At 53.7% G+C, this 25,428-nt stretch overlaps 1 protein-coding gene and 1 non-coding gene across 2 annotated transcripts in view; both read left to right on the forward strand.

Annotated features, from left to right (window-relative positions):
* Positions 1-25,428, forward strand: part of SIPA1L3 (signal induced proliferation associated 1 like 3) — a 218,843-nt gene that overhangs the window by 159,608 nt on the left and 33,807 nt on the right. The window contains exons 11-15 of the mRNA XM_069457233.1: positions 6,724-6,975; positions 7,689-7,826; positions 16,642-16,769; positions 21,222-21,340; positions 23,110-23,537. Of these exons, the coding sequence (XP_069313334.1) occupies positions 6,724-6,975; positions 7,689-7,826; positions 16,642-16,769; positions 21,222-21,340; positions 23,110-23,537 (1,065 nt within the window). The remainder of the gene's footprint in view (positions 1-6,723; positions 6,976-7,688; positions 7,827-16,641; positions 16,770-21,221; positions 21,341-23,109; positions 23,538-25,428) is intronic.
* On the forward strand, positions 8,014-8,113 carry LOC138375207 (small nucleolar RNA U13). Its single transcript, XR_011231459.1, has one exon. It is a non-coding gene; the product is annotated as a small nucleolar RNA U13 (small nucleolar RNA).

Here is a 25,428-nt window from a genome sequence, read left to right on the forward strand (position 1 = left end):
GAGGCAGCCGTGTGGTTTTCTGGGCCAAACAGGCTCCAGACGGAGCGAGCCAGGGCACAGTCTCCCACGCGTGCACGGCGTGGCGTGTTCCTGGGGCACAGGGAGACCTGTGCAGCCGGAGCAGCGTGAGCAGGGGGACAGCTGGGAGCAAAGGACAGAGAGGTGATGGGGCAGATTGTGTGGGGCTCTGTGGGCCACAGGAGCAGCTTGGGTTTTATTCTAAGTGCAATGGGAAGCCGGTGGAGGACTGTTTCTTATGTCTCATTTTCAATGGAATATCAGAAATACAATGAAAGTATACTGAGCCCCCAGTTTGAACGTGTGTCAACGTGTGGCCAGTTTCTGTTTTTTGATCTTATGATTTCTACATCCTCTTCCCTTGCCCCTGCACCTTGGATTATCGGAAATGATCCCAGACCTTCGAATGTGTCCCTACACAACAAGGACCTTTTTTCCTTACTACACTTAACAAATCTAACGGTAATTCCTTATTATCAACTGTTTCTTTCTTTTTCTTTTTTTTTTTTTTTTTTTGAGACAGAGTCTCACTCTGTTGCCCAGGCTAGAGTGCTGTGGCGTCAGCCTAGCTCACAGCAACCTCAAACTCCTGGGCTCAAGCTATCCTCCTGCCTCAGCCTCCCGGGTATCTGGGACTACAGGCATGCGCCACCATGCCCGGCTAATTTTTTTTTATATATATATATTTTTAGCTGTCCAAATCATTTCTATTTTTAGTAGAGATGGGGTCTCGCTCTTGCTCAGGCTGGTCTCGAACTCCTGACCTCGATCCATCCTCCCGCCTCGGCCTCCCAGAGTGCTAGGATTACAGGCGTGAGCCACCGCGCCTAGCCTCAACTGTTTCTTAAAAACAGTGGTTTTGTTAATCAAGATCCTCCTGTTGCATTTGGCCTACGTGTCTCTTCGGTTCCTTTGAATCTGTAAGCTTCCCTTCCATCTTTTTTTTCTTTTTTCTTTGCAATTTAGTTTGGAAAGAAACCAGGTCATTTGTCCTTAGAGTTTCCCACTTCCTGGCTTTAGCCTCCCATGGCGTCCTGTAACCTGTTGCTCCAGCACAGGTATCTTCCGTCAACTCGAGTTAGAGGTGGAAGCTGGATCAGGTTCCACTTGAATGTCTTCAGCCACAGCACTCCTAGGTGTGCATCCTGGAGGAGGCATTGTGTGTCTGGCGTCCCTCTGTGAGTTACACTGAGCGCAGGCAGAGGGTTCAGACGGCAGCAGCCTGACCTGTACTACATCCCCCCTCAGTGTAGCCGCTATGTGTGGGCTCTGCCTGGATCCATTATGTCATTACAGTGGCAGAGGAGTGATGTCTCAATTCTGTCATTGCTTCATTTATTGGCTGGAATTCTTCTGAGAGGAACTTTGCTTCAGTAGCTGTTGGGTTACTCTGAGGCGTCATCTGTACAGGGAAGGCAGGATAAATACAGTTTTCAGAAAAATGAGTCAGTCCCCTAGCAATCTCCAAAGGTGACCACTGAGAGAGAGAATCGCTATGTTCCAACCTCTGGGAACACAGTGACACAGGACGCCAAGGCCTTGGCCCTAATGCAGTTGATGAATGGGTCAGGGGAGGTAAACAGTAAACAAGTAAACAGGATTATTTCAGAGAGCAAGGGGGGAAGTGGAGCGTCGTGGGGAAGGCCGGCTCTGCAGTGAGGGCGCCTTGGTTCGAATCCCAGCTCTTCCCTGTATTACCTGTGACCCTAGGCGGGTGGCCACACCCCCCGTGCCTCAGTTTCTCCACTCATAAAATGAGGACATCCACAGAGCCTTTCCACAAAGGTGGTTGTGAAGTTGGAGATAAGACTTGTAAAGCACCTAGGACTGTTCTAGGCCCCTCTAGGAGGCTCTGGAGACACGAGCTCTGAGATACTGGGTGTGAGGAAGATAAAGGGCACTAAGCTAACGTCCGGCAGGGCGGGCAGGGAGGGCCTGCAGGTGAGAACAAAGTCCCGCAGCTTGTTGACAGATCAGAAAGTACGGCTGTGTGGCTGGAGCAGATTGAGCCAAGAGGAGGACATGAGATGGGGTGACAATGAGTGCCGTAGTCACATACTACCTCACGGGGCTCACACGATCCCCACTTTACAGATGAGAAAACCAAGGCCCAGAGTGGACAAGTCATTGGTGCAGAGTAAGTGGCAAAGCAAAACGCAAAGCCAGACTTGCCCGTCCGCATTATACTCTGTCACCTCTGAAAGCCTCGAGAGCTACGGGCACGCGAGTGTGAGCGCTCCATTCATACCTGTCTGAGTCACGCGTGCTCTGAACGTGATCGGGGACAGTTCTGGGCAGGCCCAAACCCTGAAGCCAAGGGCTTGGCCACCCCTGCCCACACCCCCGTCCCTCAACCTCAGGACTCCAGTAAGCCCCAGGCATCCCCTGCTCCCAGCCTTCTTCCCCAGCCTTCTTCCACCTCTGCACAGAGCCAAGGCCCAGCCACACCCACTCGGATCTCTGCAAGGGCAAGTCAAGCCCAGATAACCCCACAGGCCAGTTCCCTGTGCTCCTCAGGCAGGGACAGGATCGCTCTCACACTCACACGGTGCGCACGATGGGCCAGCTCGCCTGTTGGATGATTCTCCAAAACTCGGGGAGTGCGAGAGAGGCCGCAAGGGGATCCCCGAACATGCAGGTAGGGACAAACTGAAGCAAAAATCAGAGTCCGCCGTTCTCTGGCTTTGGGGAGACAAGGCCAGGGAGGGTGCAACCAGACAGACGAGTTCTGCTCCCTGCCCTATTTAGGAGGAAGACTTGCCATCCTGCTCTGTTTACAAGGCAGCTGCTGAAACAGGATCTCCTGTTTGCAGGGGCGAGTGTGGGTTGAGACTTGGGTGGTTTTTGTTGTTCTCCAAATGCAGAGGTGTCTAGACCTCATTTGCAGAGCTGATAACCCTGGCTCTGGAGTCCCTCCAGCCTCTCGGTGCAACCGTGGCTCCGGGCTCCAACGTCTGTCTCAGTGAGCCCTAAGGGGAGGACATGGGGTAGGGGCAGAGGTGCCCTTGCTGCCACCAGCCAGGCTGCATGGCATTTGTCCCAATCTCATGCACTTCAGACACTGAGGACAGTGCAAGGGGTCATCCTTCCACGCCCCTGGGCCACTGCTCGGGACTGGGCCATGCGGCTGAAAGGACATCCTGAGCCTCTATAAGATGTGTCACCAGGACCTTGGGCACTTGTGCAGGCTCAGGAGGGATCCTCTTGTCTTGCTTCTCTGTTGCTGCTGATGGAAATGGCGATCCGGGAATGTTTTTCTCCCAGTTAGTTAGATCTCAGGCCTCTGGTCAAGGGAGCTGGAAGTTCCTCCCCAAAAAGGGAAATCGAAACCCCGTAAGTGAGCAAGTAGCAGAGATAAGAAAGGAGTGCCTGTGGCCCCCAGAGACTAGGCTGTCCAGACTCAAGGAAGAGGAGGCAGGGAGGGAAAGTGCTCAGAGCTGGGGCAGGGGACGTTCCCCCCAGACACCACCCACATGTGAGCCAGGAGGTTGGACGGAATGTTTATGGATACCTTTGGTGTAGGCAGAAGACAAAAAGCAACCTAAATATCTATCTTTAGGGAACTGGCTGCGTAAATCCCGGATCATCTGGGTGTTGCAGTATTAATCACTTGTTTCAGGAAAATGAAGGGAATGTGTTTTGCTGAGAGTGCGTGGTGTGATATATTAATTGGGGGGAAAAGCAAGATGCTATACAGGGGCATATTGTGCTGTTCTTCTTTTATTGCTATTTCAAATAATGATTGCTCGAATACACAGAAAACTAGGAGCAATGGTTGCCCCTGGTGGGTGAAGCGGGGATGAGGATAGGAGGCAGGGATGCCCATTTGGAAATTAAATCGGTGCAGTGAGGCTTCTCAGCCGTTGTGTCGGTGCCAGCACGGGCTGCTCGGTACAGTGCAGATTCCTGCGTCAGCCTCACGGAAGATTCTGATCCTGATGAGTTGAGGCGGGGCCCAGGAATCTGCATTTTTGCTGAGTACTCGGGGTGATCTAGATGCTGCTGATTGATTTTCAGATTACATGGGAAAGATAGAGAGGAGGAGCTGGGCAGGAATTTTTTCCCAAGCCCCCAGGTGGTGTGGGTGGATTTCAGAAAGTGGAAGGGAGGCTCCGGCTTCTGAGCTTGTGGGAGGGCGGGGTAGACAGTCCGCAGAATCAGCTGGAGAGAGCAACAGTGCCAACTCCGATTTGTTAAACGTTTGGCATGTGACAGACTCTCTGCTCGTGCTCATAGAATGCCCACAGCCAGCCCTATCTTACAGATTAGGAAACTGAGGCTCTGAGAAGGAAATCCCTCATCCAAAACCACACGGGGGGTAACAGTGCTGGGATCTGAACCAGCCATCCGGCCCGGGAGCCCTGGCTCTCTACCGCTCTGTGTTGCCTTCAAAGTGATTGAATATTATTTTCCTCCTTTTTTTGTTTAAGAGACAGGATCTCATTATGTTGCCTACTCTGGTCTTGAATTCCTGGACTCAAGTGAATCTGAGTAACTGGGACTACAGGCACGCACCACCATACCCAGCAGTGTTTCCCTCTTTGAAGTCATATCCAGGGGCCCCTGGCCCAGGGTGAAGCTGTCAGTAACTAGGGAAAAGGCCAGAGACCCAAGATATCTACCCAGTGGCTCCCAAACCACTGCACAGTGAGCCATTGTGCATGGAGGTTAAAGTTGTGGGCTTTGGAGTCAACTCATTATATTTAAATCCAGTTTCTACCTCTTATTAGCTGTGTGACCTTGGATAAGTTACTTCACTTCTTTTGCGTCAGTCAGCTTATCCCTGAAATGTGATGTACTGATCCGGACTCTGGGTACCAGCGACAGAACAAACTCAAACATGGTGGAGCAGAAGAGTCTTCCCTGGCTCAGGTGCCTGACAAGACTAGGAGAGAGGGGAAGGTGTAGGCGTGGCTGTATCCAGGGCTCAGACACCATCGTCAGGAGTCTCATCATCTGTCTCCTTTTCTGTGCTGCTGCCATCGTGGGGCGGTCTCCCACTTCTTGGTGATAAAGATGACCCCACCCCCACAGCTCTGGACTTAGGTCCCACCCTAGCTTAGCAGCTTCAGCGGAAATATATCTTTTCCCCCAATAGTTCTAGAAACAGTTCCTCGCTGGCTCTGATTGGCCCTGCTTAGGGCACTTGCAGTCCTGTGCTAATCTTTGTGTCCAGGAGGAGACAACTTTCTGATTGGTCAGGCCTGGGTCACACGCTCATACCTGGAGTCAAGAAGTGGGATGAGCCCCACCCTGAGCACACAGACCTGTTATCAGGAGAAGGGGGTGTAGAAGCCAGGCCAGCAGGCACGGCAGGTGTGCGCTGCCTGGGGGTGGTGAGTACACCTTCCTCCACCTCTGCCTGGGCCTGGCGTAGTCACAGGCTCTGTTAGGCATTCCTGTGTTGTTATTCCTCACCTGGTGCCTGGTGAGACATTGGCACCTACCCAGACTGCCGGAAGGAATTGCTAAGGGTCAGCTCCAACCGTGATGCTGCCGAGGGGCATGGTATGTTGGACCCCGGGGCCAGAGCACGTCCTTGGTCCACCTTTTGATGACTCCTTACCAGCCGTGTCCTGGGCCCACAGCCTCTGTCTTAGTCTGCTTGGGCTGCTATGGCAGAATACCTGAAACTGGGTAATTTACAAAGAGCAGCCATGTATTTCTCAGTGCTAGAAGCTGGAGGTCCAAGATCAAGGCATTGGCAGGTTAGGACCTGATCTCTCTGCTTCCAAGATGGTGCCTTGAGTGCTGCCACCTCACGTGGCAGAGAGCAGAAGGGAAAGAGAACCCGCTCCCACAAGCCCCTTTGATAACGACATCAATCCATTCATGAGGCTTCACCCTGAATCCGTCCCGTGAGGCCCCACCTCCCAACTCATGACTTTTCGGGCACATGGCAGCCTCTGAGCCACCAAGTCCGCCGGATGTTTTACCGGGAGGCCATGAAAGTTCCCTGGGCTCCCAGGATCTCAGGAGAGCCTGGAGGATCGGCTCAGTGGGGGCATGAGAGCTTCCAGGCTCAGGGCTCCCCAAAGCTCAGCTCTCACAGCTGCGGGGAGGTGGATTTTGTGAGCACGGGCCCCTCCCGGGGCTCAGAGCCCCCTCCCGTGCAGCACTGCAGCGGCGGCGTCAGTGGAGGACGCCGGCCCGGCCACGGCCACGGATCTCCCGCCTCGAGCCGGGAGCGTGCGATGTACATGCCAGCCTGGCCTGGGGGGAGTCTCGGCCGCTCTGCATCTATTTCAAGGTTCTGGGTTTCGTGGCTTTTTTTTTTTTTTTAACCACCCTGCAAAGTAGGTCACCTGCTCCTCTTCCAGCTGCCTTTGAGATTCTTTGGAACAAGGCAGATACTGTCCTTTGATTCCGAGGGCATCCGTCTTTTTGGCCCCAAGTACAGCCAAGGGGGGCCGAGCCGGTGCGCGGAGGGCACTGGCGGACTTTAGGCCGGGGTCAGGTAGAACGGGGAGGAGGGGAGAGGAGATGACGTAGGAAGGGCCTGGCAATCAGAGCCCCTGAGTCGGGCCCTGTCCTGGTTGAGGACTCTGAGCTCTGGTAAGTTTCAGACCAATTCAAAGGGTATCCCACTCGGTTTTTGAAATAGGTCATCATGGCTTGGATTTGGTCAGGAAAACCCAGCTCCGGCAGCAGGCACACGTGCCGGTGAGCCGGGGCCTTTCTGAGTAACAAAGTTTTTCTTCCCAGGGGCTGGCCAGAGACCTATGACATGAATACCTCGGAGCCCAAGAGCGAGCAGGACAGCATCACACCGGGGGGCCGGCCCCCCTACCGCAGCAATGCTCCCTGGCAGTGGAGCGGGCCCGCGTCCCATAACTCTCTACCAGCCTCCAAGTGGGCCACGCCGGCCACCCCTGGCCATGCCCAGTCTCTGAGCCGGCCCCCAAAGCAGGCCCCCATGGTCCCCTTCCGGGAGTCCCAGCCACTGCACAGCAAGAGGTAAGGACCCACCGAGGGGCACCCCAGCCCCTGTCTCCCACCCACCCTCTGCTCTCGGCCCTTCTCTCTCCTGTTTTCCTCCATCCTCTTCCTCGCCTCAGCCTCTGCCCTCCTACTTATCCCGTGTCTCCCTCCTGCCCGTTAGGGTGTCACTGTGGGCCCTTGTTCAAGGGCCCAGTGCTGGGGAGCTCACTCTATTTTTTTAAAAGGTAAAGAGCCTGATAAGCCCAAAATGTAGGACAGTGAATCCTTCTTGGGGGGGCAGGGAAATGGGAACAGGGAGCCCACAGGTGGAGGTTGTCCCTGTGCTCGTTCTAGGGTTGGGCGAAAGCTTCAGGGAGTTTGTTTTACTTTAATGACAAATATAACTTACAGAAACACTTTTGAATATATTATATATTAAAAGATAAAGAAAATTTCCCGACAAATGAATAAACCCAATTTGCAGGAGAATGCCTCCTCCCAGGCGAGGGGCGAGAACCCTCTCTGGCAGCCCCTGTCACGCTGCAGAAACTGGGGGCTGGGGGCAGGAGTGGAACCTGGGAGAGGGGACTCGGGGTGTCCTGGCCTCCCACCGCCCTGTGCTCAGCATCTGTCTCTCCATCCGCAGCGGCGACAGCAGAGGGGATGTGGCTGGGCCTGTCTTTCGCCCTCGGAGGGCAGGAGTGGCTCCCGTTCACCCCCTGCCCCTTCCTCTCCTGTCTGTGTTTCAGGCCTGTCAGCTTCCCAGAAACCCCTTACACAGCGTCACCAGCAGGGGCCGACAGAGTCCCTCCCTACCGGCAGCCTTCTGGGAGCTTCTCCACCCCCGGCTCGGCCACCTACGCCAGATACAAGCCATCCCCAGAAAGGTCAGAATCTCTTAATTGTTTTCAAATTAAGGGACCTGATGACAGCTGTGGATCTTTCTTCCCCAGGAAATGCAGCCCCCTCACAATTGTATTTGCCATTTTATGGGGTTTCTGGAGCCCTGGAGATCATCGGAAGACCCCCCCCCCCGGGGGGGTTGGCTGTGTCTCATGTTAAAATTAAGGGCTGCTCCTTTTGTAGTTCATAAGCCTGACAGTTGGGTTTTCATGCTCACGTGTGAGATGTGTGTCTCTCTCACAGCTGTTAGGACATCGGCACCTGCATGACGTAAAAAAAGGAGGGGGGGTGCTGAACTGGGCTGGGTGGGACTCAACCTTGGCTTTCCTCGCGGCAGAATTTTGACCATTTGGCCATTTTCTTGACACCTACATCACTGGTTTGAGCGAGACCACCGGCCAGCACGGCCATTCTCTGACTCTCTCCGGCCCCACCCCTAAGCCAGACCACCAGCAGCATCCAGTCTCTGTGATCCTTCCGGCTTCAGTCTGCCCCCTTGGAGCCGTCCCCAACCTGGCAGCCTGAGAGATCGCCCCAAATCCTCCGTGGCTTCCCCGTGCCCTCCGCGTAAACCCAGACTCTACAGCTGGGCACTCGAGGCCCTGCAGGATCTGGCTCCAGCCGAGCTTGTTCCCCGGGGCCTTATGTCCTTCCTCCCCCAGTCCCTGTCTCGGGGCAGCCCGCCAGTCCCCCTCCTCGGCCCAGAGCTGCAGAGCTATGGGCCTCATCCTGGATGACCCGTCATCCAGCCTCCTGCACGTCTGTCACCCGCCCCTCCTCCTCTCCCTGCTGCCTTGCCCCGGCCACCCCAGGGGGCTTCATCTCGCCTCCTCTGGCCCACCCTCCACTCAGCAGCCAAGGGGATCTTTCTATATCTGGCTGTGTCTGTCCACTACTCCAAACCCCTACGACTCCTGGAACCCTCAGAACACAGCCTCAGCCCCTCCCTATGGCCACCAATCCCTCTCGCCCCTTGCGAGCCTTGTGCCTCGCCACACATCAGCCACACCGGCCACTTCCAGCTTCCTGGCTATCTGCATTTCAGAGCCTTGCTCATGTTCTTTCCTCGGCCTGGAAATTCTTCACACTCCTCACCCCACACGCCCCATCCTGCCAACTCGAGCTCCAGTGCTCCTCCTCCAGGAAGCCTTCCCTGAAGCTCTTCCAGCACGAGAGGAGGTGCTGCCTCCCTGCCCTCAGTTCCCTGTGTAGTTACTGACCATGGCCTTGAGCACTCTCCGTTCTATTAGACCAGTTAAGAGCGTATGTGCATGCACACGTGCACACGTGTTCCTGAGAGAGGGGTGAGAGAGCGAGTATGCTCGCTGAGGTCTAGGAGCTTTCCAGGTCCCCTCTGTGTCCCATCACACAGCACAGGTCTGACACGTGGCGTAGCATGGTACATATTAGATGAAAGGATGGAGTGAGTGGGATTGTTTAAATAAAACCACCTGCCCTAACTCCAGGGATCTGTCCACTAAACCAGCGGTTCTCAATCTTCAGCGTGCCTTGAAGTCACCCAGAGCTGGACTTGTTAAAATACAAATGATTGGGCCTCACTCCCGAGTTTCTGACCTGGCAGATCTGGGGTGAAGTGCGCCCCATGGATGCTGCTGGTCCAGGGACCATGCTCTGGAAGCCGTGACACCAAGCCATTGTTAGATTCGAAGCCTTTGTTGTTGAACTGGGGAAACATACCCACTGTTTCCTCTTCTAACGGCCACCGCTCAGCTTTCCTTCAGCAAAGGGTCCCAAGAGCCTGCTGTGTGGTAGGTGCCAGGAGGAATATTTGAGACACTCAGTTGCTAGGGGGTCGTGTTGTCAACGCTTGCTGACTCTGCTGGAGAGAGGACCTGAGAAACCAGGCACACTGTGACGAGCACCGTAACAGAGGAGGAGGGAAGAGCCTGGCCCTGGAGGTCCGGGCTGGCTGCCGGAGGAGGTGACATTTAAGCAGAGCTTTGAGAGATTAGGAGGAGTTTGCTGCAGAGAGGAGGGAGAAGGTCGTTCCAGACAGAGCGGAGGCCACAGACACAGATAAGCAGGATGGTGTGGAACTCGGGAGAAGAGGAATCCAGTGTGTGCGGGAGGTGGGCTGTGGGGCCGCCTGGGCTAAGCTGGAAGTGGCAGTTGGCACAGGGCGATGAACCAGTAACACAGGTGGTGGCGATGATGTTACTGAGAGCTGTTGGGAGCAGGGTTTTTTCCCCAAAGTCTTGGTGTCCCCCCTTTATTATTCTTAACTTTTTATTTTGAAATAATTATGGATTTTCAAGAAGTTAAGAAGAAATGTACAGGAAGGTCCCATGACCCCTTCACCCAGCCTCCCCCGTTGTTAACATCTGTATAAATGTAATGCTCTAGCAAAGCACGTTGTCACTGGTACAGGACGTAGAGCTTATTCAGAATTCACCAGTCACACATGCAGTTGTGTGTGTGTGTGTGTGTGTGTGTGTGTGTGGCTCCATGCAGTTTTATCACGTATAGTCATGTGTAACCATCACCAAAGACTCCTTATGCCACCCCTTTATAGCCACACCCATCCCCTTTCCCCTTTCCCCATTCCTGCCCCCTGGCAACCATTAATCTGTTCTGCATCTCTTTTTAGCTTGCTTTCTTTCCTTTTTTTTTTTTTTTTTTTTTTTTTTTTTGAGGCACAGTCTCACTCTGTTGCTGTGGCTAGAGTGCAGTGGCATCATCACAGATCACTGCATCCTCAAACTCCTGGGCTCAAGCGACCCTCCTGCATCAGCCTCCCGAGTAGCTGGACCACAGGCACATGACACCATGCCTGCCTAGTTTTATCCTGTTTTTAATAGAGACAGGATCTTACGGTTGCTCAGGCTGGTCTCGAACTCCTGGCCTCAGGCAATCCTCCCACCTCGGCCTCCCAGAGTGCTGGGATTACAGACATGAGCCACCATGCGCGGCCTGCATCTCTTTGATTATTATTATTTTGTGAATGTTATTTGTAAGGAATCAAACAGCATATATCTTTTTGAAGTTGTCTTTTTCACTCAGCATAATATCCTCGAGGTTCGTCCAAGTTGTTGCAAGTCTTATAGTCGATTCCTTATTGTTGCAAGTCGTCTTCTGTGGTAGCCGTATCACAGTTTAACTGTGCACCCATGCGAGGACATTTAGGTAGATTCTGAGTTGTGGCCATAACAGATATTCATGCTATGAACATGTACATTCAGGCATACAGGTTTCTGCATGAAAATAAATTTTCATTTCTCTGGGATAAATGCCCAAGAGTACAATTGCTTTCCGTATGGTAAGCCCATTTTTAGTTTTAAAAGGAACTGCCAATTCGTTTTCCAGAGTGTCTGTACCATTTTCCATTCCCACCAGCAATGTATGAATGATCCGGTTCTCCAAATCCTCACCACCATTTGGTGTTGTCACTATTTTTCATGGTAGCTATTCCGATAGGTATGTACCAATATCTTGTTGTGGCTTTAATTTACATTTCTCTAACAGCTAATGATGTTGAGCATCTTTTCATTGCTTATTTGCCAACTGTATATCCTCTTGAGTGACTTGTCTATGCGTGTCTTTTGCCCATTTTCTAATTGGATGCAGTGTTTTTCCGTGGTTGAGAGTTCTTTGTACATTCTGCGCACAAGTCCTTTGTCAGATACGTGAATTGCAAATACTTTCTCCCAGTCTTTAGCTTGTCTTTTCATCTTCTTCACAGGATCTTTCACAGAACAAAAGGTTTTGATTTTGATGAAGTCCAAATTGTCATTTTTTTTCCTTTTATGGATCATGTTTTTGTTGTTATCTAAGAACTCTGCCTAGTCCTAGGTCCTGAAGATTTTTCTCTTTTTTTTTTTTTTCCTAGAAGTTTTACTATTTTACATTCAAGTCCATGATCCATTTTGAGTTAATTTTTTAAAGTTAATTTTTATCTAAGGTGAGAGGTTTCAAACGGTTGTGTTCCCCTTTTGCTTATGGATGTTTAATTTTCCAGCACCATTTATTAAAAAAGCCCCCTCCTCCATCGCCTTGCTTGAGGGGAACATTAATTAGGCGTGTTTGTGCAAAACTATTTCTGGGTTCTCTGGTGTGTTCCGTGGATCTATATGTGCGATCTCAGGGAGTCTTTCCGGCAGCTCCACAAAGTATGTAGTTTAATTATCCCCATTTTACAGCGAGGAAGCTCAAGGTCATCAAGGGGAATCACTTGGCTAAGGTCACTCTGCCAGGAAGTGACAGAGTCAAGGTGGGATCCCAGGCCTGTGATTCTGGGGGGCTGACCCTGAGTCCGGAGCTGTCCTCCTGCCCAAAGGACCCTGAACTCATGCTCCAAGTCCAAGCGACACGCATGGTCCCCTCCAGAACCCCGACCCACAGGAGTGACGGCCGTGGCTTTGTATTTCAGGCTCACTGTCATTAGCAAATGGAAAAATACCGCTTTTTCCCGGGACTCCATCTCTTTCCTGACAGTCCTTCTCTTTCCGCAGGGCAGTGGAGCCCGGCCCTGCCCTCTGCAGCCCACGTCTCAGCATTTTCTATCTCCAGGAACAGTCTGGTTCCGAGCCCTGTGAAATGTTCCTAGCACACCTCATGTTCACAGTCCGTCACCAGCCTACGGTAAAAGGCCCAGGAGCAGGTCAGGGCTGCTTGAGTGGCCTTGGCCTCAGCTACTTTCCCCTTTTCCTACTACTCGGTTGTCCCGTGACGTCCTGGAGCCTCCATAAGGGCTGTTACTGCCGAGTGAAGGGCCTGTGCTGCTGGCTGGGTACAGAGGCAGGTGGATGCCGTCCCTGTCCTCGGGAGTCTGTGACCTTTGTGTGCAGGATGAACGAACCCCCAAGCTTAGTACAGAGCGTTAGGACAGAAACGTGCACCAGGCCCAGCAAGTCTGCGGGGTTGGGCTGGCCCCAACGCGTGTTTATCAGGCTCCCCGGCTGGCTTTGTTTTTTCTTTTGTTTTCCTCTGCCAGCTCCATGAAGAGTGGCCCATCAGTTAGCAGGTGTTTGACTGCGAGTGACAGAGAACCTAACTCAAGAAGGCATGAAGCGCTAGGGGGTTTATCATCTCCCATAACAAGAAGTCCAGACATAGGACAGCCCTAGGGCTGGTTAATTCTGCAGCTCAGGGACCCGGCTCCACTAGTGACCCCGTGATAGCTACCATGGCCCCAGATAGAACTAGGGCCCTGCAGAAAAAGAGACAAGAGCTTCTTTTTGTTTTTAAGAGAGAAGAGACGGGGTCACTTGCCCATCCATGAACCAACCCCTGGCAAGGTCACGTTGCACCCCTAGGACTATCTTAAACTGTCAGGATTTACTCAAATCATGTGACAAGAGGGATGGTTGCCAGAGCAGAATCCGAGCTCCACCAGCAGGAACAGAGATGGTGATGGCTGCTGCGGTGGCAGCTGACAGTGGCTATGTCATCTGCCATCGCTCCACCCATCACTGCAGGACATTGACAGAGCAGGCGAGAGCCCCCGCGTGGGCGAGGCTCCTGCTCACATTTACGTCTGTCCTCTTGGCCACTTTCCTCTGTGGCCAAGTGGGAAGCTCAAGCCAGCATCCCGTAGCCAACCCTGCTGCCATTAAGGCACCCCGACCTTGGCCCTCCTGGAGTCAGTTACCCCCAGCTTCTGCCTGGAGAGGCCTGAAACTGCAGCTAGTGAAAGCAATTTTATCCTCTAAGAAAAGATAGAGTAATTGCTTTTAAATTTCTCAGATGAGGTGGAAGACAGCTATTTGACCATCTCTTCTGCCAGAGATGTTTGCCCAGGTCTGTGCATGGTAAGATGCTGAGATGTCCCAGTTTCCGATCGGTTTGACCAAAATTGGGCAGTGATGATAGATATGACCCCAAAAGGGATATATTCAGCATCCCAGTGAATGGTCAACATAGGTCAATTAGTTTGCACTGGAATAATATAAGTCTTATTAGTAAGAGAATTACACGATTGGATAAAGTATTGCTGTGTTCACTGGGGACAGTGGCTGAGAGACGAGGTGAAGCCTGGTAAAATATGTGCAGCTAAAGGGGGGTCTATTAGGACTCGGTTTAGCTGCAAAATACAGATTCAGACAAGATCATTACTTTCTCCCACATTGTTGGGACCCCGGCTTCCCCCGCTGCTGTCCGCCCCGTGGCCTGTGGCTCCTGGCCCGGGGTGGCTGCCTGGGCTGCGGCCTGAAGGAGCCCACGAGGCAGAGGCCCCGGCACACTTCTGAGGAGCTTTCCTGGCTGGAAGTCGCACGTGGCATTTCCACTTGTGCCTCATTGGCCAGAAGTGCAAGGGAGCCTGGGAGATGTAGTCCGTTAACCGACCACGCTGCCGCCCAGATACAGTTGGGATTCTGTTGCCGAGGAGGAGAGAGAGACTTGACGTTAGGGAAGCAGCCAGCACTGTCTGCCACCCACACTTGCCACTTTCCCCTGGCTGATCCCAGCCACTGCCGACGTTTTCCTTTAGTGCTTAGGATTTGATAGCAGTTTTTTGGGAAAACTGAATAAGGACATCAACGCTTCAGTCTCCAGCGATGGCGGAGCCACATTTGAGCAGGCACCTGGCCAGGTGTGGAGCCAGCCAGTGAGGTGAAGGTTGCTTGTAGTCAGAGTTGCCTTTGTAAAACCCCACACATTGCTGGAAACGGGGCCCTCGGACAGTAAGAAAAGTAAGAATGAACGCTCTGTGCTTATTGTGTTCTGGCTTTGTCTTCCTTTCCTGGGGGTGTTAGAGAGCGAGGCCTGGCTGGGGGAAGGGAGGGTGGCATGTCTTTTCTTGGCAGGCACGTAGAGTTGCATTTTCAGAGAGTGCGGTGCCCCTCCCAAGCACCCTTCTGCTGTCCTTGGGGCATTGAAACCTAGGCGTTTAGAGTGTGGTCTTTGTAGAGACAGCCCTGGCTTTGAGCTGGCAGGGTGACCTGGGTATGTCAGTTGACTCCTCCTTTGGATGTCGGGGGTCCCAGTTTATCACCTCTCCTCCCGACCAGATCCTCCCCGGGTGAAGGTGTAGATCCAGAAGCCCATGGAAGGTTGCAATAGCAGCGTTATGATTGGAGGCTCAGTAACTGCCCCAAAGTACAGGGCCTGTGTCAGTGGAGTGCTTCTGGCTGAAGTAACCCGAATTTGGTGGGCCCCAACACTGTGGGCATTTGTTGTCTCTCAGAAGAGGATGCTCGGAGGCAGGGCAGGCAGCGGGGAGGGTGGATCCAGCGCCTTGACAACGTCATCAAGGGCCCGATTCCTTCCACCTCCTCTCTCCCGCACTCAGTGCTGGCCTCATCCTCGGGCTGGTAGCAAGAGGACAGCCGCAGCTTGTGATGTTCTGTCTGGACCCAGAAGCATCTGTAGGACAAAGGGAGGCCATGTTTTCTTGTCATCTCTCTTAGGAGAAAGACTTTTCCCCTGTTTCAGTCAGGCTATGCTGGGTAACAAACATCCGAAAATCTCTGACGTAAGTCGAGAAAGCTCTATTTCTCAGCTACTCTGCAGGTCCTCTGCTGGTTGGCAGGGGACCTCTCAGGACCCCGGCTACCTGAGCAGCCACCACCTCCAAGTCACTTCTCTCACAGCTCTTCCAGGAGAACTGGTCACATGGCCCCATCCAGCCAATCCCAAGGGACCAGGAAGTAGGGTCCTGCCACAGGCTTGGAGGTGGAGAGCCAGACAAATGTCCTGGGAGTCTCATTCACTCTCACATCCCCTCACGTGTCATTAGCCAAAACTGTCACATGCCTGTCCCTGAATCAACCTCAAGGAAGAGGAGTTTCTACCACGACTGGCTCTGACCTGAGGTGGAATGGACGTGGGGCATTGTCTACAAGACTCACTCCGTGACGTAGAGAATGCCACTGGGATGTGAGGCCACCCGGAGAACCTTCTGCGCTTCCTCCCTTAAATCCTGGCGCTTGCCTATGGGTGTGCTGAGCTGGCCTCCAGGGGGATCTCTCTCTGGGGGGTAACTTTGTTATTGCATCCCCTCTGCAACCCTGCAAGGGAGAAAATGTTACTTCATTTTTCAGATGGAAAAACAGCTGCTCAAATCAAAGAGCACTTGCCCGACTGAAGTCAGGCAGCTAGCAGGGGCAAATCAGGGCTTTGAGAGCACCATAACTTCTCCCCTGCAATGCCTTCCTCCGGCAGCACAGGGCCACACACAGGGTTCTAGCCTACTGGTCAATTGTCACAAGGTACCGTGTGTCATGTGTCAGCCCCAGGCTAAGCACTGAGCATTGTGGGGTGTCATTCAGTCCTGCAAGGAAGGGCCTACTCTGTTCACCTCTTGGCAGTGAGGGAAACCGAGGCTCAGGGCTAGGAATTGCCTGCACCTGGCTGGGCAAGAGGCAGTGGTAAGGTTCAAAGCCCCGCTTGCGCCACTCCAGGCCTCCTGCACCTACAAATGCTCCCTCATCCTGCGGTCTCTCTCAGAGAGAGGGTGCCCCTAGATGGGCCTGGGGCTGTAACTGCCGACAACAGCCCACCCTATTTCACAGCCAAGAAGCAGGACCCCTGAGGAGCCTGAAGGTGGGGCAGTCGGCCCAGGTAGCTTCTGCCTCCTCCCTCCTTGAGGAACACGCCTTGCCCTGGGCTCCCTGCTACCAACAACTCCCTGGCAGGCTTCCCAGGCGAGACTCTCACTCCTGACCCTCCGTTAATAGCGTGTTTCCAGGCTTACTCATTCGGCCCTGCCGACAGCTTTCTCGCCCTGGTCCACAGCGGAGCCTCCCGTGTATTTAAAACCCACTGGCGAGCAAGTCTCAGGCTCCGGTGGTTTTTGACACACCGGTCCTCACCCTGTGCCGGTCTCTCGCTCCCCTGCAGGTACACAGCCGCCCCGCACCCACTGCTGTCTTTCGATCCCCACTTCAGCCACGATGGAACATCCAGCGGCGACTCCTCCTCAGGGGGCCTGACCAGCCAGGAGAGCACGATGGAGCGCCAGAAGCCAGGTAGGGCCTCCGGGGCAGCTGCGCCACCTCACTCCACAGAGCCTCTTACTCTTACTTTGACAGGCGACGCCCCCCTCCCGTCAGTGACAGATAAAACACAAAAGAAAGCTGTAAGAGCCACATGTAAGATTAGAGAGGTCACCCGGGAGAGCAGCAGGAACCAGTGAGGAAGATCCTTATCCGCCCAGACAGGGCATCAGCAGATGGTATCTGCTGCCACTGAGATGTCTAGAGCAGGAGCACAGCTGTGTGACAAGGAGCTGGTGGGACCCGGTGAAGGCCGCTGAAAGGGATCAGAAGTGGTGCTCTAAGGGGAGCAGAACCACCGTGTTCTGGGGCTTTTAATTACATAAACCCTCCTGTATTGTTTTTTGACTTTGATGGACACATTGCACACGTTGAGAAAAGAGCCCAAATCCCGAGTGCACAGCTTGATAACGCATCGCAAAGCGCCACGTCAGGGCGAGAAACAGAGCGAGGCCGGCCTCCCCAAAGCCCCCCTGCCCTTCCCAGTCAGCACCCCCAAGTACCCTGTCCTGCCTCCCACAGCCTTGGTTTTGAATTTTGTAGAATATAGAATCACACTGTTATGTTTCGTGTGTGTGTGCGTGTGTGTGTGTGTGTGTGGCTTGTTGCTCAACATTGTGTTTGTGAGAGTCAGCCGCGGGATTGTTAGTAGCAATGTGATTTCTGAGTAGCGTTCCATTGTGTGAATGAACCACAATTCATTGCCCTAATCTAGTGCTGATGGACATTTGGGTCGTTTCCAGTTTGGGGCTGCTGAGAACAGTGTTGCTGGGAACATTCTTGTACCTGTCTTTTGGTGAACGTTTGCTCACGTCCCTGGGGGGACAGATCCCCAGGAGTAGAATTGCTGAGTCATATATTTAACTTTATAAGAAAGGGCCAAACCATTTCCCAAAGTGACACGGACCATCATGTACTCCCACCGATGGTTCTGAGAGTTCTGGTTGCTCCGTGTCCTCACCATCCTTTTCATTTCAGCCGTTCCAGTGGGCAGGTAATAGTGTCACATTGTGGTTTTGCATTTTTCTGATGGCGAGTGAGATAGACCATCTTCTCGTGTTTATTCCCCTATGTGTAATTATGAATCACATGCGTTTACTACTTAGATGAATATCTTAAACAAAATTTCGTGTAACAAACATGTAGCCCCTTTGAAGCCTAAGACCCACCAGATGAATGGGGGGGCTGGCTTCAGAAGGAAGCAAACGAAAGAAATGTTAGGGTTGACACTGGAAGGCGGAGACGGAGATGTCCTCTTAGGGAATGTTTGAGGATTTCTGGGCAGCTGGGAGGGGAGGTGCTGTCAGCACATCATCAGCTCCCAGGTGCTGTGGGGTAGGGAAGAGGTTGCGTGGGGTCCAGCGTTCATGGCCTGGACCGTGAACCCTCAGGACCTTGGCCATGGTTCTCATAAACCAGGGACCGTGGTTCGACTTCAGACAAGCAGGTGGAACCCCTGGCCCTTCTGCTGCCCCCAAGGCCTGCAGCCGTGGTTTACTCCTCTCCTCGGCACACTTGACCCTGCCTGTCACTGCCTACAATGCTGTGATCTTTGCTCCAAGACAGACAGTTAGACCTTTTCTTCTTTTTGGCCCACCCAGTTCAGAAAAAGAGAAAAGTGCTGCTTGGTATTTCCTCCCACCACAGTGTAGAAAGGGGAGGAGGTATTTCCAGCGTGCACCATGGCCCCAAATGAGAGACTCACTGCTGTCCTTCCCATCTTTCCCCTTCTGTACCTAGAGCCGCGTTCCTCTCTCACTTCCTGGGACCTTGTTATAAGCTGACTAACACCTCCTCCTCCACGCACACACAGATCGGGGGCATCTGTGTTTAGATTCATCATGAAGTCTAGAATGTATTCAAGACCCAGAAAAAACGTAGTCCTTGGGGTGGCACGGGACAGTGAAGATCAGGCCCTTCAGCAGACATGGGGTTTGCCCAGCCCCGCTCAGATGACAGTCGTGGGAACAACACAGTTTTGTGTGATGTTACATGCCCAGCATTGCTCATGCCTTCCTGCTTAATCATCTGTGGGACACAGCAGAGTGGGCGCTGGGACTGCTCCAGTTTAGAGATGAGGAAGAGGAGACACAGAAAGGTTGTCATTTGTCCGAGGTCACTGTTGGTGCATGGCGTAATTGGGATCTGAACCGAAGTCTACGGATTCCCAGGCAGAGGTGTTGTAAGGCAGCTAAGTCCGAATCTAAAGTCAGGGGCAGAGGTCAGGTCAGAGGCAGAAGTGTGAGAGTTGTCAACTATAGGTGGCATTTGAGGGTGGACATGACTGCCATGGGCTTGGCTCTGTAGAAATGTGGTTTCCCGGCGTGGCTGGCCGCCTCCCAGCGGACTAGCACCTCCTGGGCCTGTGCGATGCTCCAAAGAGGAAAACCAGCTACGGAGGCAGAGTAGGCGGACAAAGACGCCAGCCTCCACAGCTCCCAAATGAAAGCTACACAGGCAGTGACACCTTCAACTAAGTCAGACTGAGTCCAGCCGGGCTGTCCTCTGCAGTGGCCCTGAGTGCCCTGCCCAGCCACCAGGCCCACCTTCCCCAGCAGGAACATGAGCCCGAGAGCGCCCTAGGGTTGCACGGAGGCAGTGGGGTTGAGGTTGTGAGCTCGGGCGCCCACAGACATGATGGGAGGTTCTGAGTCTTCCATGTGCTTGGCCTATGACCTTGGCAGTGACCTCATCCCTCTCAGCCTCAGATTCCTCCTCCACAGTAGACGTGCTAAGTGTCTCTCCTTCCAGGGTGGTTTGGGGGTCCAGAGAGCTCAGGCTCGCCTCGCCCTCAGCACGGACAGCCGTCATTAGGAGAATAAGGACCCCTGCTCATCAAGCACTTACTGCCCTTCGCTGACAGGGTTGTCATTGTGGGGGAAGCCAGGAAGGGTGCAGCACTCGAGAGCTCAGGCTTTAAAGTCAGAAGGACCTGAGCTGCGCTTCCTGCCCGGCCCTTTCTGGCTGTGTGACCTTGGACCATGATGTTCTCCTTGAACTAGTGGAGATGGTGCTAATACCCACCTCACAGTAGTACGACGGACACAGCCAGGTGATGCATGCAGAGCACTTACAGGAGCGCCTGACGAAGACCACGTGCTTAATAACAATTTTATTTTAATTAATTTGAATACCATTGTGATCAAAAGTGTCAGCTTTTGGGTTAGAGACCCCCCAGGTTCCAATCCTCGGATAGTGCATTTGTAATTCTGATCGATATTAGCTAAATGCCCTCCGTCGGGGTCAGTCGGAGAGATGCTGGTTCAGGCGCATCGACGGGCTGGGGGAGAGTGACCAGTCCGCACCCACAGCAGCCATCACGGTTTTCAACCTGCTTCCCCTTTGAGCCAGCAGTTCCACCCACAGACCCTGTCCCAGACACCGTCCTGGGTTGCTCAAAGTTGCACGTGGAGTCAGGGCCACTGCAACATTGTTGTAAGGTGAAATTGAAGATCACTTAAGTATCCATAAGTGGGAAACTGGTAAAGAAGTGATGCACGTTCACTTGATGGAATACTACGCAGCTGTTAAAAATGAGGCGATTTCATGTCAAGTTATGTGAAGATGTATTGCGAAGATATAAAGGGAAAAGCAAGAGTGGATATATTAAAGTGAAAAATCAAGTTGTAGGACATTGTTTATTATGATTCCATTTTTTTAAAAAACAATTTATCTACATTTAACCAACAAAAGATTGCTACCTTGCATATATGAAGAACTCTACTAACCAATAAGGTAAAAGACGGCCAGTCCCATAGAAAAATAGGTAAAGGAGGCTAGGTGTGGTGGCCCATTCCTGTAATCCTAGCACTGTGGGAGGCCAAGGCAGGAGGATCTCTTGAGGCCAGACTGAACAAGAAGGAGACCCTGTCTCTACAAAAAATAGAAAAATTAGCCAGGCGTGGTGGTGCACACCTGAAGTCCCAGCTGCTTGGGAGGCTGAGGCAAGATTATCATTTGAGCCCAGGACTTTGAGGTTGCGGTGAGCCATGAGGCCACTGCACTCTAGCCCGGGAGACAGAGCAAGACTCTGTCTCAAAAAAAAAAAGAAAGAAATGGGTAAAGATGATGAACAAGTAATTTACAGAAGAGAAAATCCAAATGGTCAGTAAGTATAAAAATGTGCTCAGCCTCATTGGGGGGTGACGATGAGGGGTTGTTATATTGGCTTACAGTTAACCCATGTAAGGCTCTTAGAATGGTGCTTGGCACAGAATGGTGCTTGGCACGTAGTAAGTGCTCCGTAAATACCCCTGTTACTGAATGGTGTTGTACCCTAAGGCATAAGTTGTTGATGGGGTCATGCCCCAGGTGAGCAGACAGGCTGGCAGAGGGGTGGGACCATCCAACCATATTTAGGCCAGATTCTTGAGGCCCTGGCCTGAGTCACCCCTAACCACTGGTGTGTCTCCTGTTTTCCTGCAGAGCCTCTGTGGCATGTGCCCGCCCAGGCCAGGCTCTCAGCCATGGCTGGAAGCAGCGGAAGCAAGCACACCTCCAGGCAGGACGCGGCAGGCAAAGACTCCCCCAACAGGCATTCCAAAGTGAGTCGGGCCCCACCCTGCCCCGCCTGGGGAGCCAGGCTTCCGGAGCCGGTGGCTTCTCCTAGGCGCCTGAGTATTGTGGGCTGGGCAGTGTGTGGCCTCTGAACACCACACGTGAGCACAGCTTCCACTCAGCACAGGGACTCAGTGCTTATTCTGGAGTTAGAACCATCCAGGTTCACGTTCTGGCTCCGAGGTTTCCTCGTTATGACGTCAGTCGTGGTAGATTAATCGCTGTAACAGACAGCACCCCCTGAATCTCAGTGACCTTGTACAACAGACGTTTATTTCCCTCTCATGTAATAGTGAGCAGCTTTCCACGTGGTGATTCAGGACCCCAGGCTCCCTCCCTCTTGTGGCTCTGCTGTCCCCCAGGGCTCAAGCCCTCTGCAGGGTCCCTGCATCTTTCCAGTGGTGGGAGTGGGGAGGAGAGAGGGTCCTGTGGGGGATTTTTTGCCCCAGGCCAGGAAATAGCCTGAGTTACTTCTGCTTGCATGGCAGTGGCCAGGACTCCAGCATGTGGCCACACCTTGCTGCAGGCAACTGGGAAATGGAGTCTAGTGTGTCCAGGAGGAGATAGTCAGAGTGAGCTTTGGGCAGTCTCTCTGCACCCATTCACTCAGTAGGTGTTGGACAAGCACTGACGACATGCCAGGCATGAGGACCACAGTGACGAGGAGGACAGACCAGGCCCTGTCCTCAGGAAGCTGACATCCCAGTGCGGGCAGCAAGCCATGAGCAGATAAACAGAGTCTACAACACTAAGAACTGGTCCTCGCTGAGAAAGCAAAACAAAGCACAGCTAAGGGGAAAGCGAGTGACAGGCACTGCTGCTTTAGCACGACGTGGTCAGAGAAGGCCTGTGAGGAGATGGCCTTTAAGCCAGGACCTTGAATGAAGTAGGGGAGACCCACGAAGACACCTGAGGACCGAGCATTGCAGGCAGAGGGAACAGCAAGTGCCACGGCCTGAGCAGGGGGAGTTCCAGCATGTTCCAAGAACAGCGAGGGCCACAGTGGCCGGAGCAGAGTGACAGGGGCGGGGAGGGGAGATGAAGCTTGAAACCGAACATGGGACCAAATCACTGAGGCCTCACAGGCTGTAGTGAGGACTTTGGCTTTGCCCTGAGTACGATGAAGCCGTGCAGAGTTCTGAGCCCGGGGCAGGGGGACGTATCTAACACAGGTGCTCACGGCTTCCCTTGGGCTGTGGGTGGGGAACAAATGGAGCGGGGAGGGCGGGGAGACCAGGGAGGAGGCCGGGGCGCCGGCCCAGCGGGAGGTGGTGCGCAGGACTGGGGCAGCTGTGGAGGCAGAAGGGGCAGGCCCTCAATCTGTTTTGAAGACACAGGCAACAGGGTTTGCTGTTGGACCAGCAGGGTCAGGGCGAGTCCATAGCTCTTGGCTGGGCAGCTGAAAGGATGGTGGGGCTGTTGTTGAGATGGGGAGGGGTCAGGATCAGGAGGGAGGGCCCAGAACTCAGTTCTAGACGTGTTGAGGTGGAGATGTTGGAAGCTCATTCTGTACATGTCATCTGTTCCTGAGCAACCCATGAGGCAGGGTTATTATCACTCCCATTTTACAGATGTGGAAACTGAGGCAAAGAGAGGGCAAATCACTTGCCCAAGGTGACATGGCCAATAAGCAGGGAGCCAAGATTGGAAGCTGTCTGGTTCCAGGGTTCACACTCAGGCGAAGGGAAAGCCCCGAGGAGGGAAGATTTGGCCCCGTCCTGGCATCTAGGAATGACACACTTCTCTTGCCTTCCAGGGAGAACCTCAGTACTCAAGTCATTCCAGCAGCAATACCCTCTCCAGCAACGCATCCAGCAGCCACAGCGATGACCGCTGGTTCGACCCCCTGGACCCCCTGGAGCCAGAGCAAGACCCTCTCTCCAAGGGTGGCTCCAGTGACAGTGGCATTGACACCACCCTCTACACCTCCAGCCCCAGCTGCATGTCCCTGGCCAAGGTGCCTCGGCCCACCAAGCCACACAAGCCCCCTGGAAGTATGGGCCTTTGTGGCGGGGGACGTGAGGCTGCTGGGAGGTCCCACCACACAGACAGGCATCGGGAGGTCTCCCCCGCCCCCGTGGTTGCCAGCCAGAGCAAGGGCTACCGGCCGAAGCTGTACTCCTCGGGCTCCAGCACCCCTACGGGCCTGGCCGGGGGCGGCCGAGACCCGCCAAGGCAGCCCAGGTAAGGTACTGCACCTAGTCTGGGTCCTTTAGGGCAGCGGTCCCCAATATTTCTGGCACCAGGGACCAGTTTCATGGAAAACAATTTTTCCACAAACAGGGGGCATGGGAGTATTGAGGGGCAGAGCTCAGGCTGTAATGCGAGTGATGGGGAGCGGCGGTAAATACAGATGAAGCTTCGCTCGTTTGCCCTGCTCACCTCCTGCTGTGCAGCCTGGTTCGCAACAGGCCACAGACTGGTACCAGTCCACGGCCTGGCAGTTGGGGACAGCAGCTTTAGGGGATCCTGACCGCCTTCTACTTCCCCCAGTCCTACTTCTACAGTCCTGATAGATGGGATTCCCCTCCCCAGAACATGTTCCCGGATGCACGTGCTGACACAGTAGTTTGCGGACAGAACTGGGAGGCTCAGGGACCCTCCCTGCTGCCCATCCTTCAGCCTTCAAAGACCGCAGGTGGAGGAAGAGAAACCCCTGCGCGTCTGTCTGTCTTCCTCTGTCTCTGGTTCTTTCTGACCCTCTGTCTCTTTTTTTCTTCTCTCTTTGCTGAGACCAAGAATTTTTATGCTTTCAGGGGGTCACAGACTATGTCTTTTAGGAGTGCATTTATCCGGAAGTAATAGGAAACCTGACCCACAGCGGCTTAAACAAATAGAGGTTTCACAGTCCCCTGACATGAAGTCCAGAGAGGGCAGAGCCCGGCTGGTGCAGCAGCTCAGGGAAGGCCTCAAGGACTGGTACTCTGTGTCTCCCTGCTTTGCCATCCTTACCGTGCTGGCTGTGTCTCCCTGGTCTCAAGACAGCTGTGGTGGCCGGCAAGTGGCAGTGCGTGAGCAGGGAACAGCAGGTTGCAGCCTCTGTGCTGCTTCCCCTCTCTAGGGGGAAAGTAAAACTTTTCCAGAACCTCATTCAGCAGGTAGTGGCACGTGACCATCCCAGCTCTGAGCACATCTGGGAGGTCAGTTTGGACTTCGGGGCTCTATTGCATAGGGCAGTGGTCCCCAAACAACCCCCTGGTGCGATTGTTCAACCCACTTGCTGGGCCCCACCCAGAGCATCTGATCCATTAGGTCCGAGTGGGCCTCAGAGTTTGCATTTTTTAAAAATTCCCCATAGACGCTGATACTGCTGGTCCCAGGACCGCACTTTGAGAGCCACTGGTAGGGGGCAGGGAGAGGAGCGAGTGAGAACAGGCTTTGACCAACCAGCAGCCTGGAGTGCAGACGGCAGCACGTGGGGATGGATGAGGGCGAGGAACCGCCTCCCAGGAAAACGCAGAGAGCTGGGGGCACTTGGCACTCGGCTCGGCCACGGACCCCTCGCAGCTCTGGGGGCCACAGACCCCTCGCAGCTCTGGGGGCCACAGTCCCCTCACAGCTCTGGGGGCCAGGCAGGCCTGCTCTGCGGCAGTCCCCAGCGCTGGCCCCTGAGGCCACAGTCTCACCGCCCTTCCCTGACCACGTGTGGATGTCGGGGAGCCTGGGTCCAGCACGCCCTTGGCACGGGGGTTTTCATCTCCCTCGACACCCCAACACCTTCGCCAGACCTCACGCCCGCCTCTCTCCGCACAGGCACGAGCACTCAGGCAGTGGCCTCAGACCTCTGTGCCCGCACCCCACAGCAGAACCGTGTCTGTCTATACGGACATACCTGTGTAAGAGAAGGCGGAGCTGTGGTTTCCGAAACAATACTTAGCCTGTGTGTGATGCTCTTTGATCTAGTCTAGTCTGTCAAAAAATGTTTACTGCTGATCAATCCCTGCTTAAATGATTTCATGACTTACCGGGGTTCTCTGACATTTGAAAACCACCCGTGTTTGAGAGTGGCTGTAGCGTCAGCCCTTCCCCCGGGCGGCGCCTCCTTGGGTCAGGCAGCCCTGGGAAGGGCTGGAGG

Source organism: Eulemur rufifrons, chromosome 24 (assembly GCF_041146395.1).
Source record: "Eulemur rufifrons isolate Redbay chromosome 24, OSU_ERuf_1, whole genome shotgun sequence".
Taxonomy (NCBI): domain Eukaryota; kingdom Metazoa; phylum Chordata; class Mammalia; order Primates; family Lemuridae; genus Eulemur; species Eulemur rufifrons.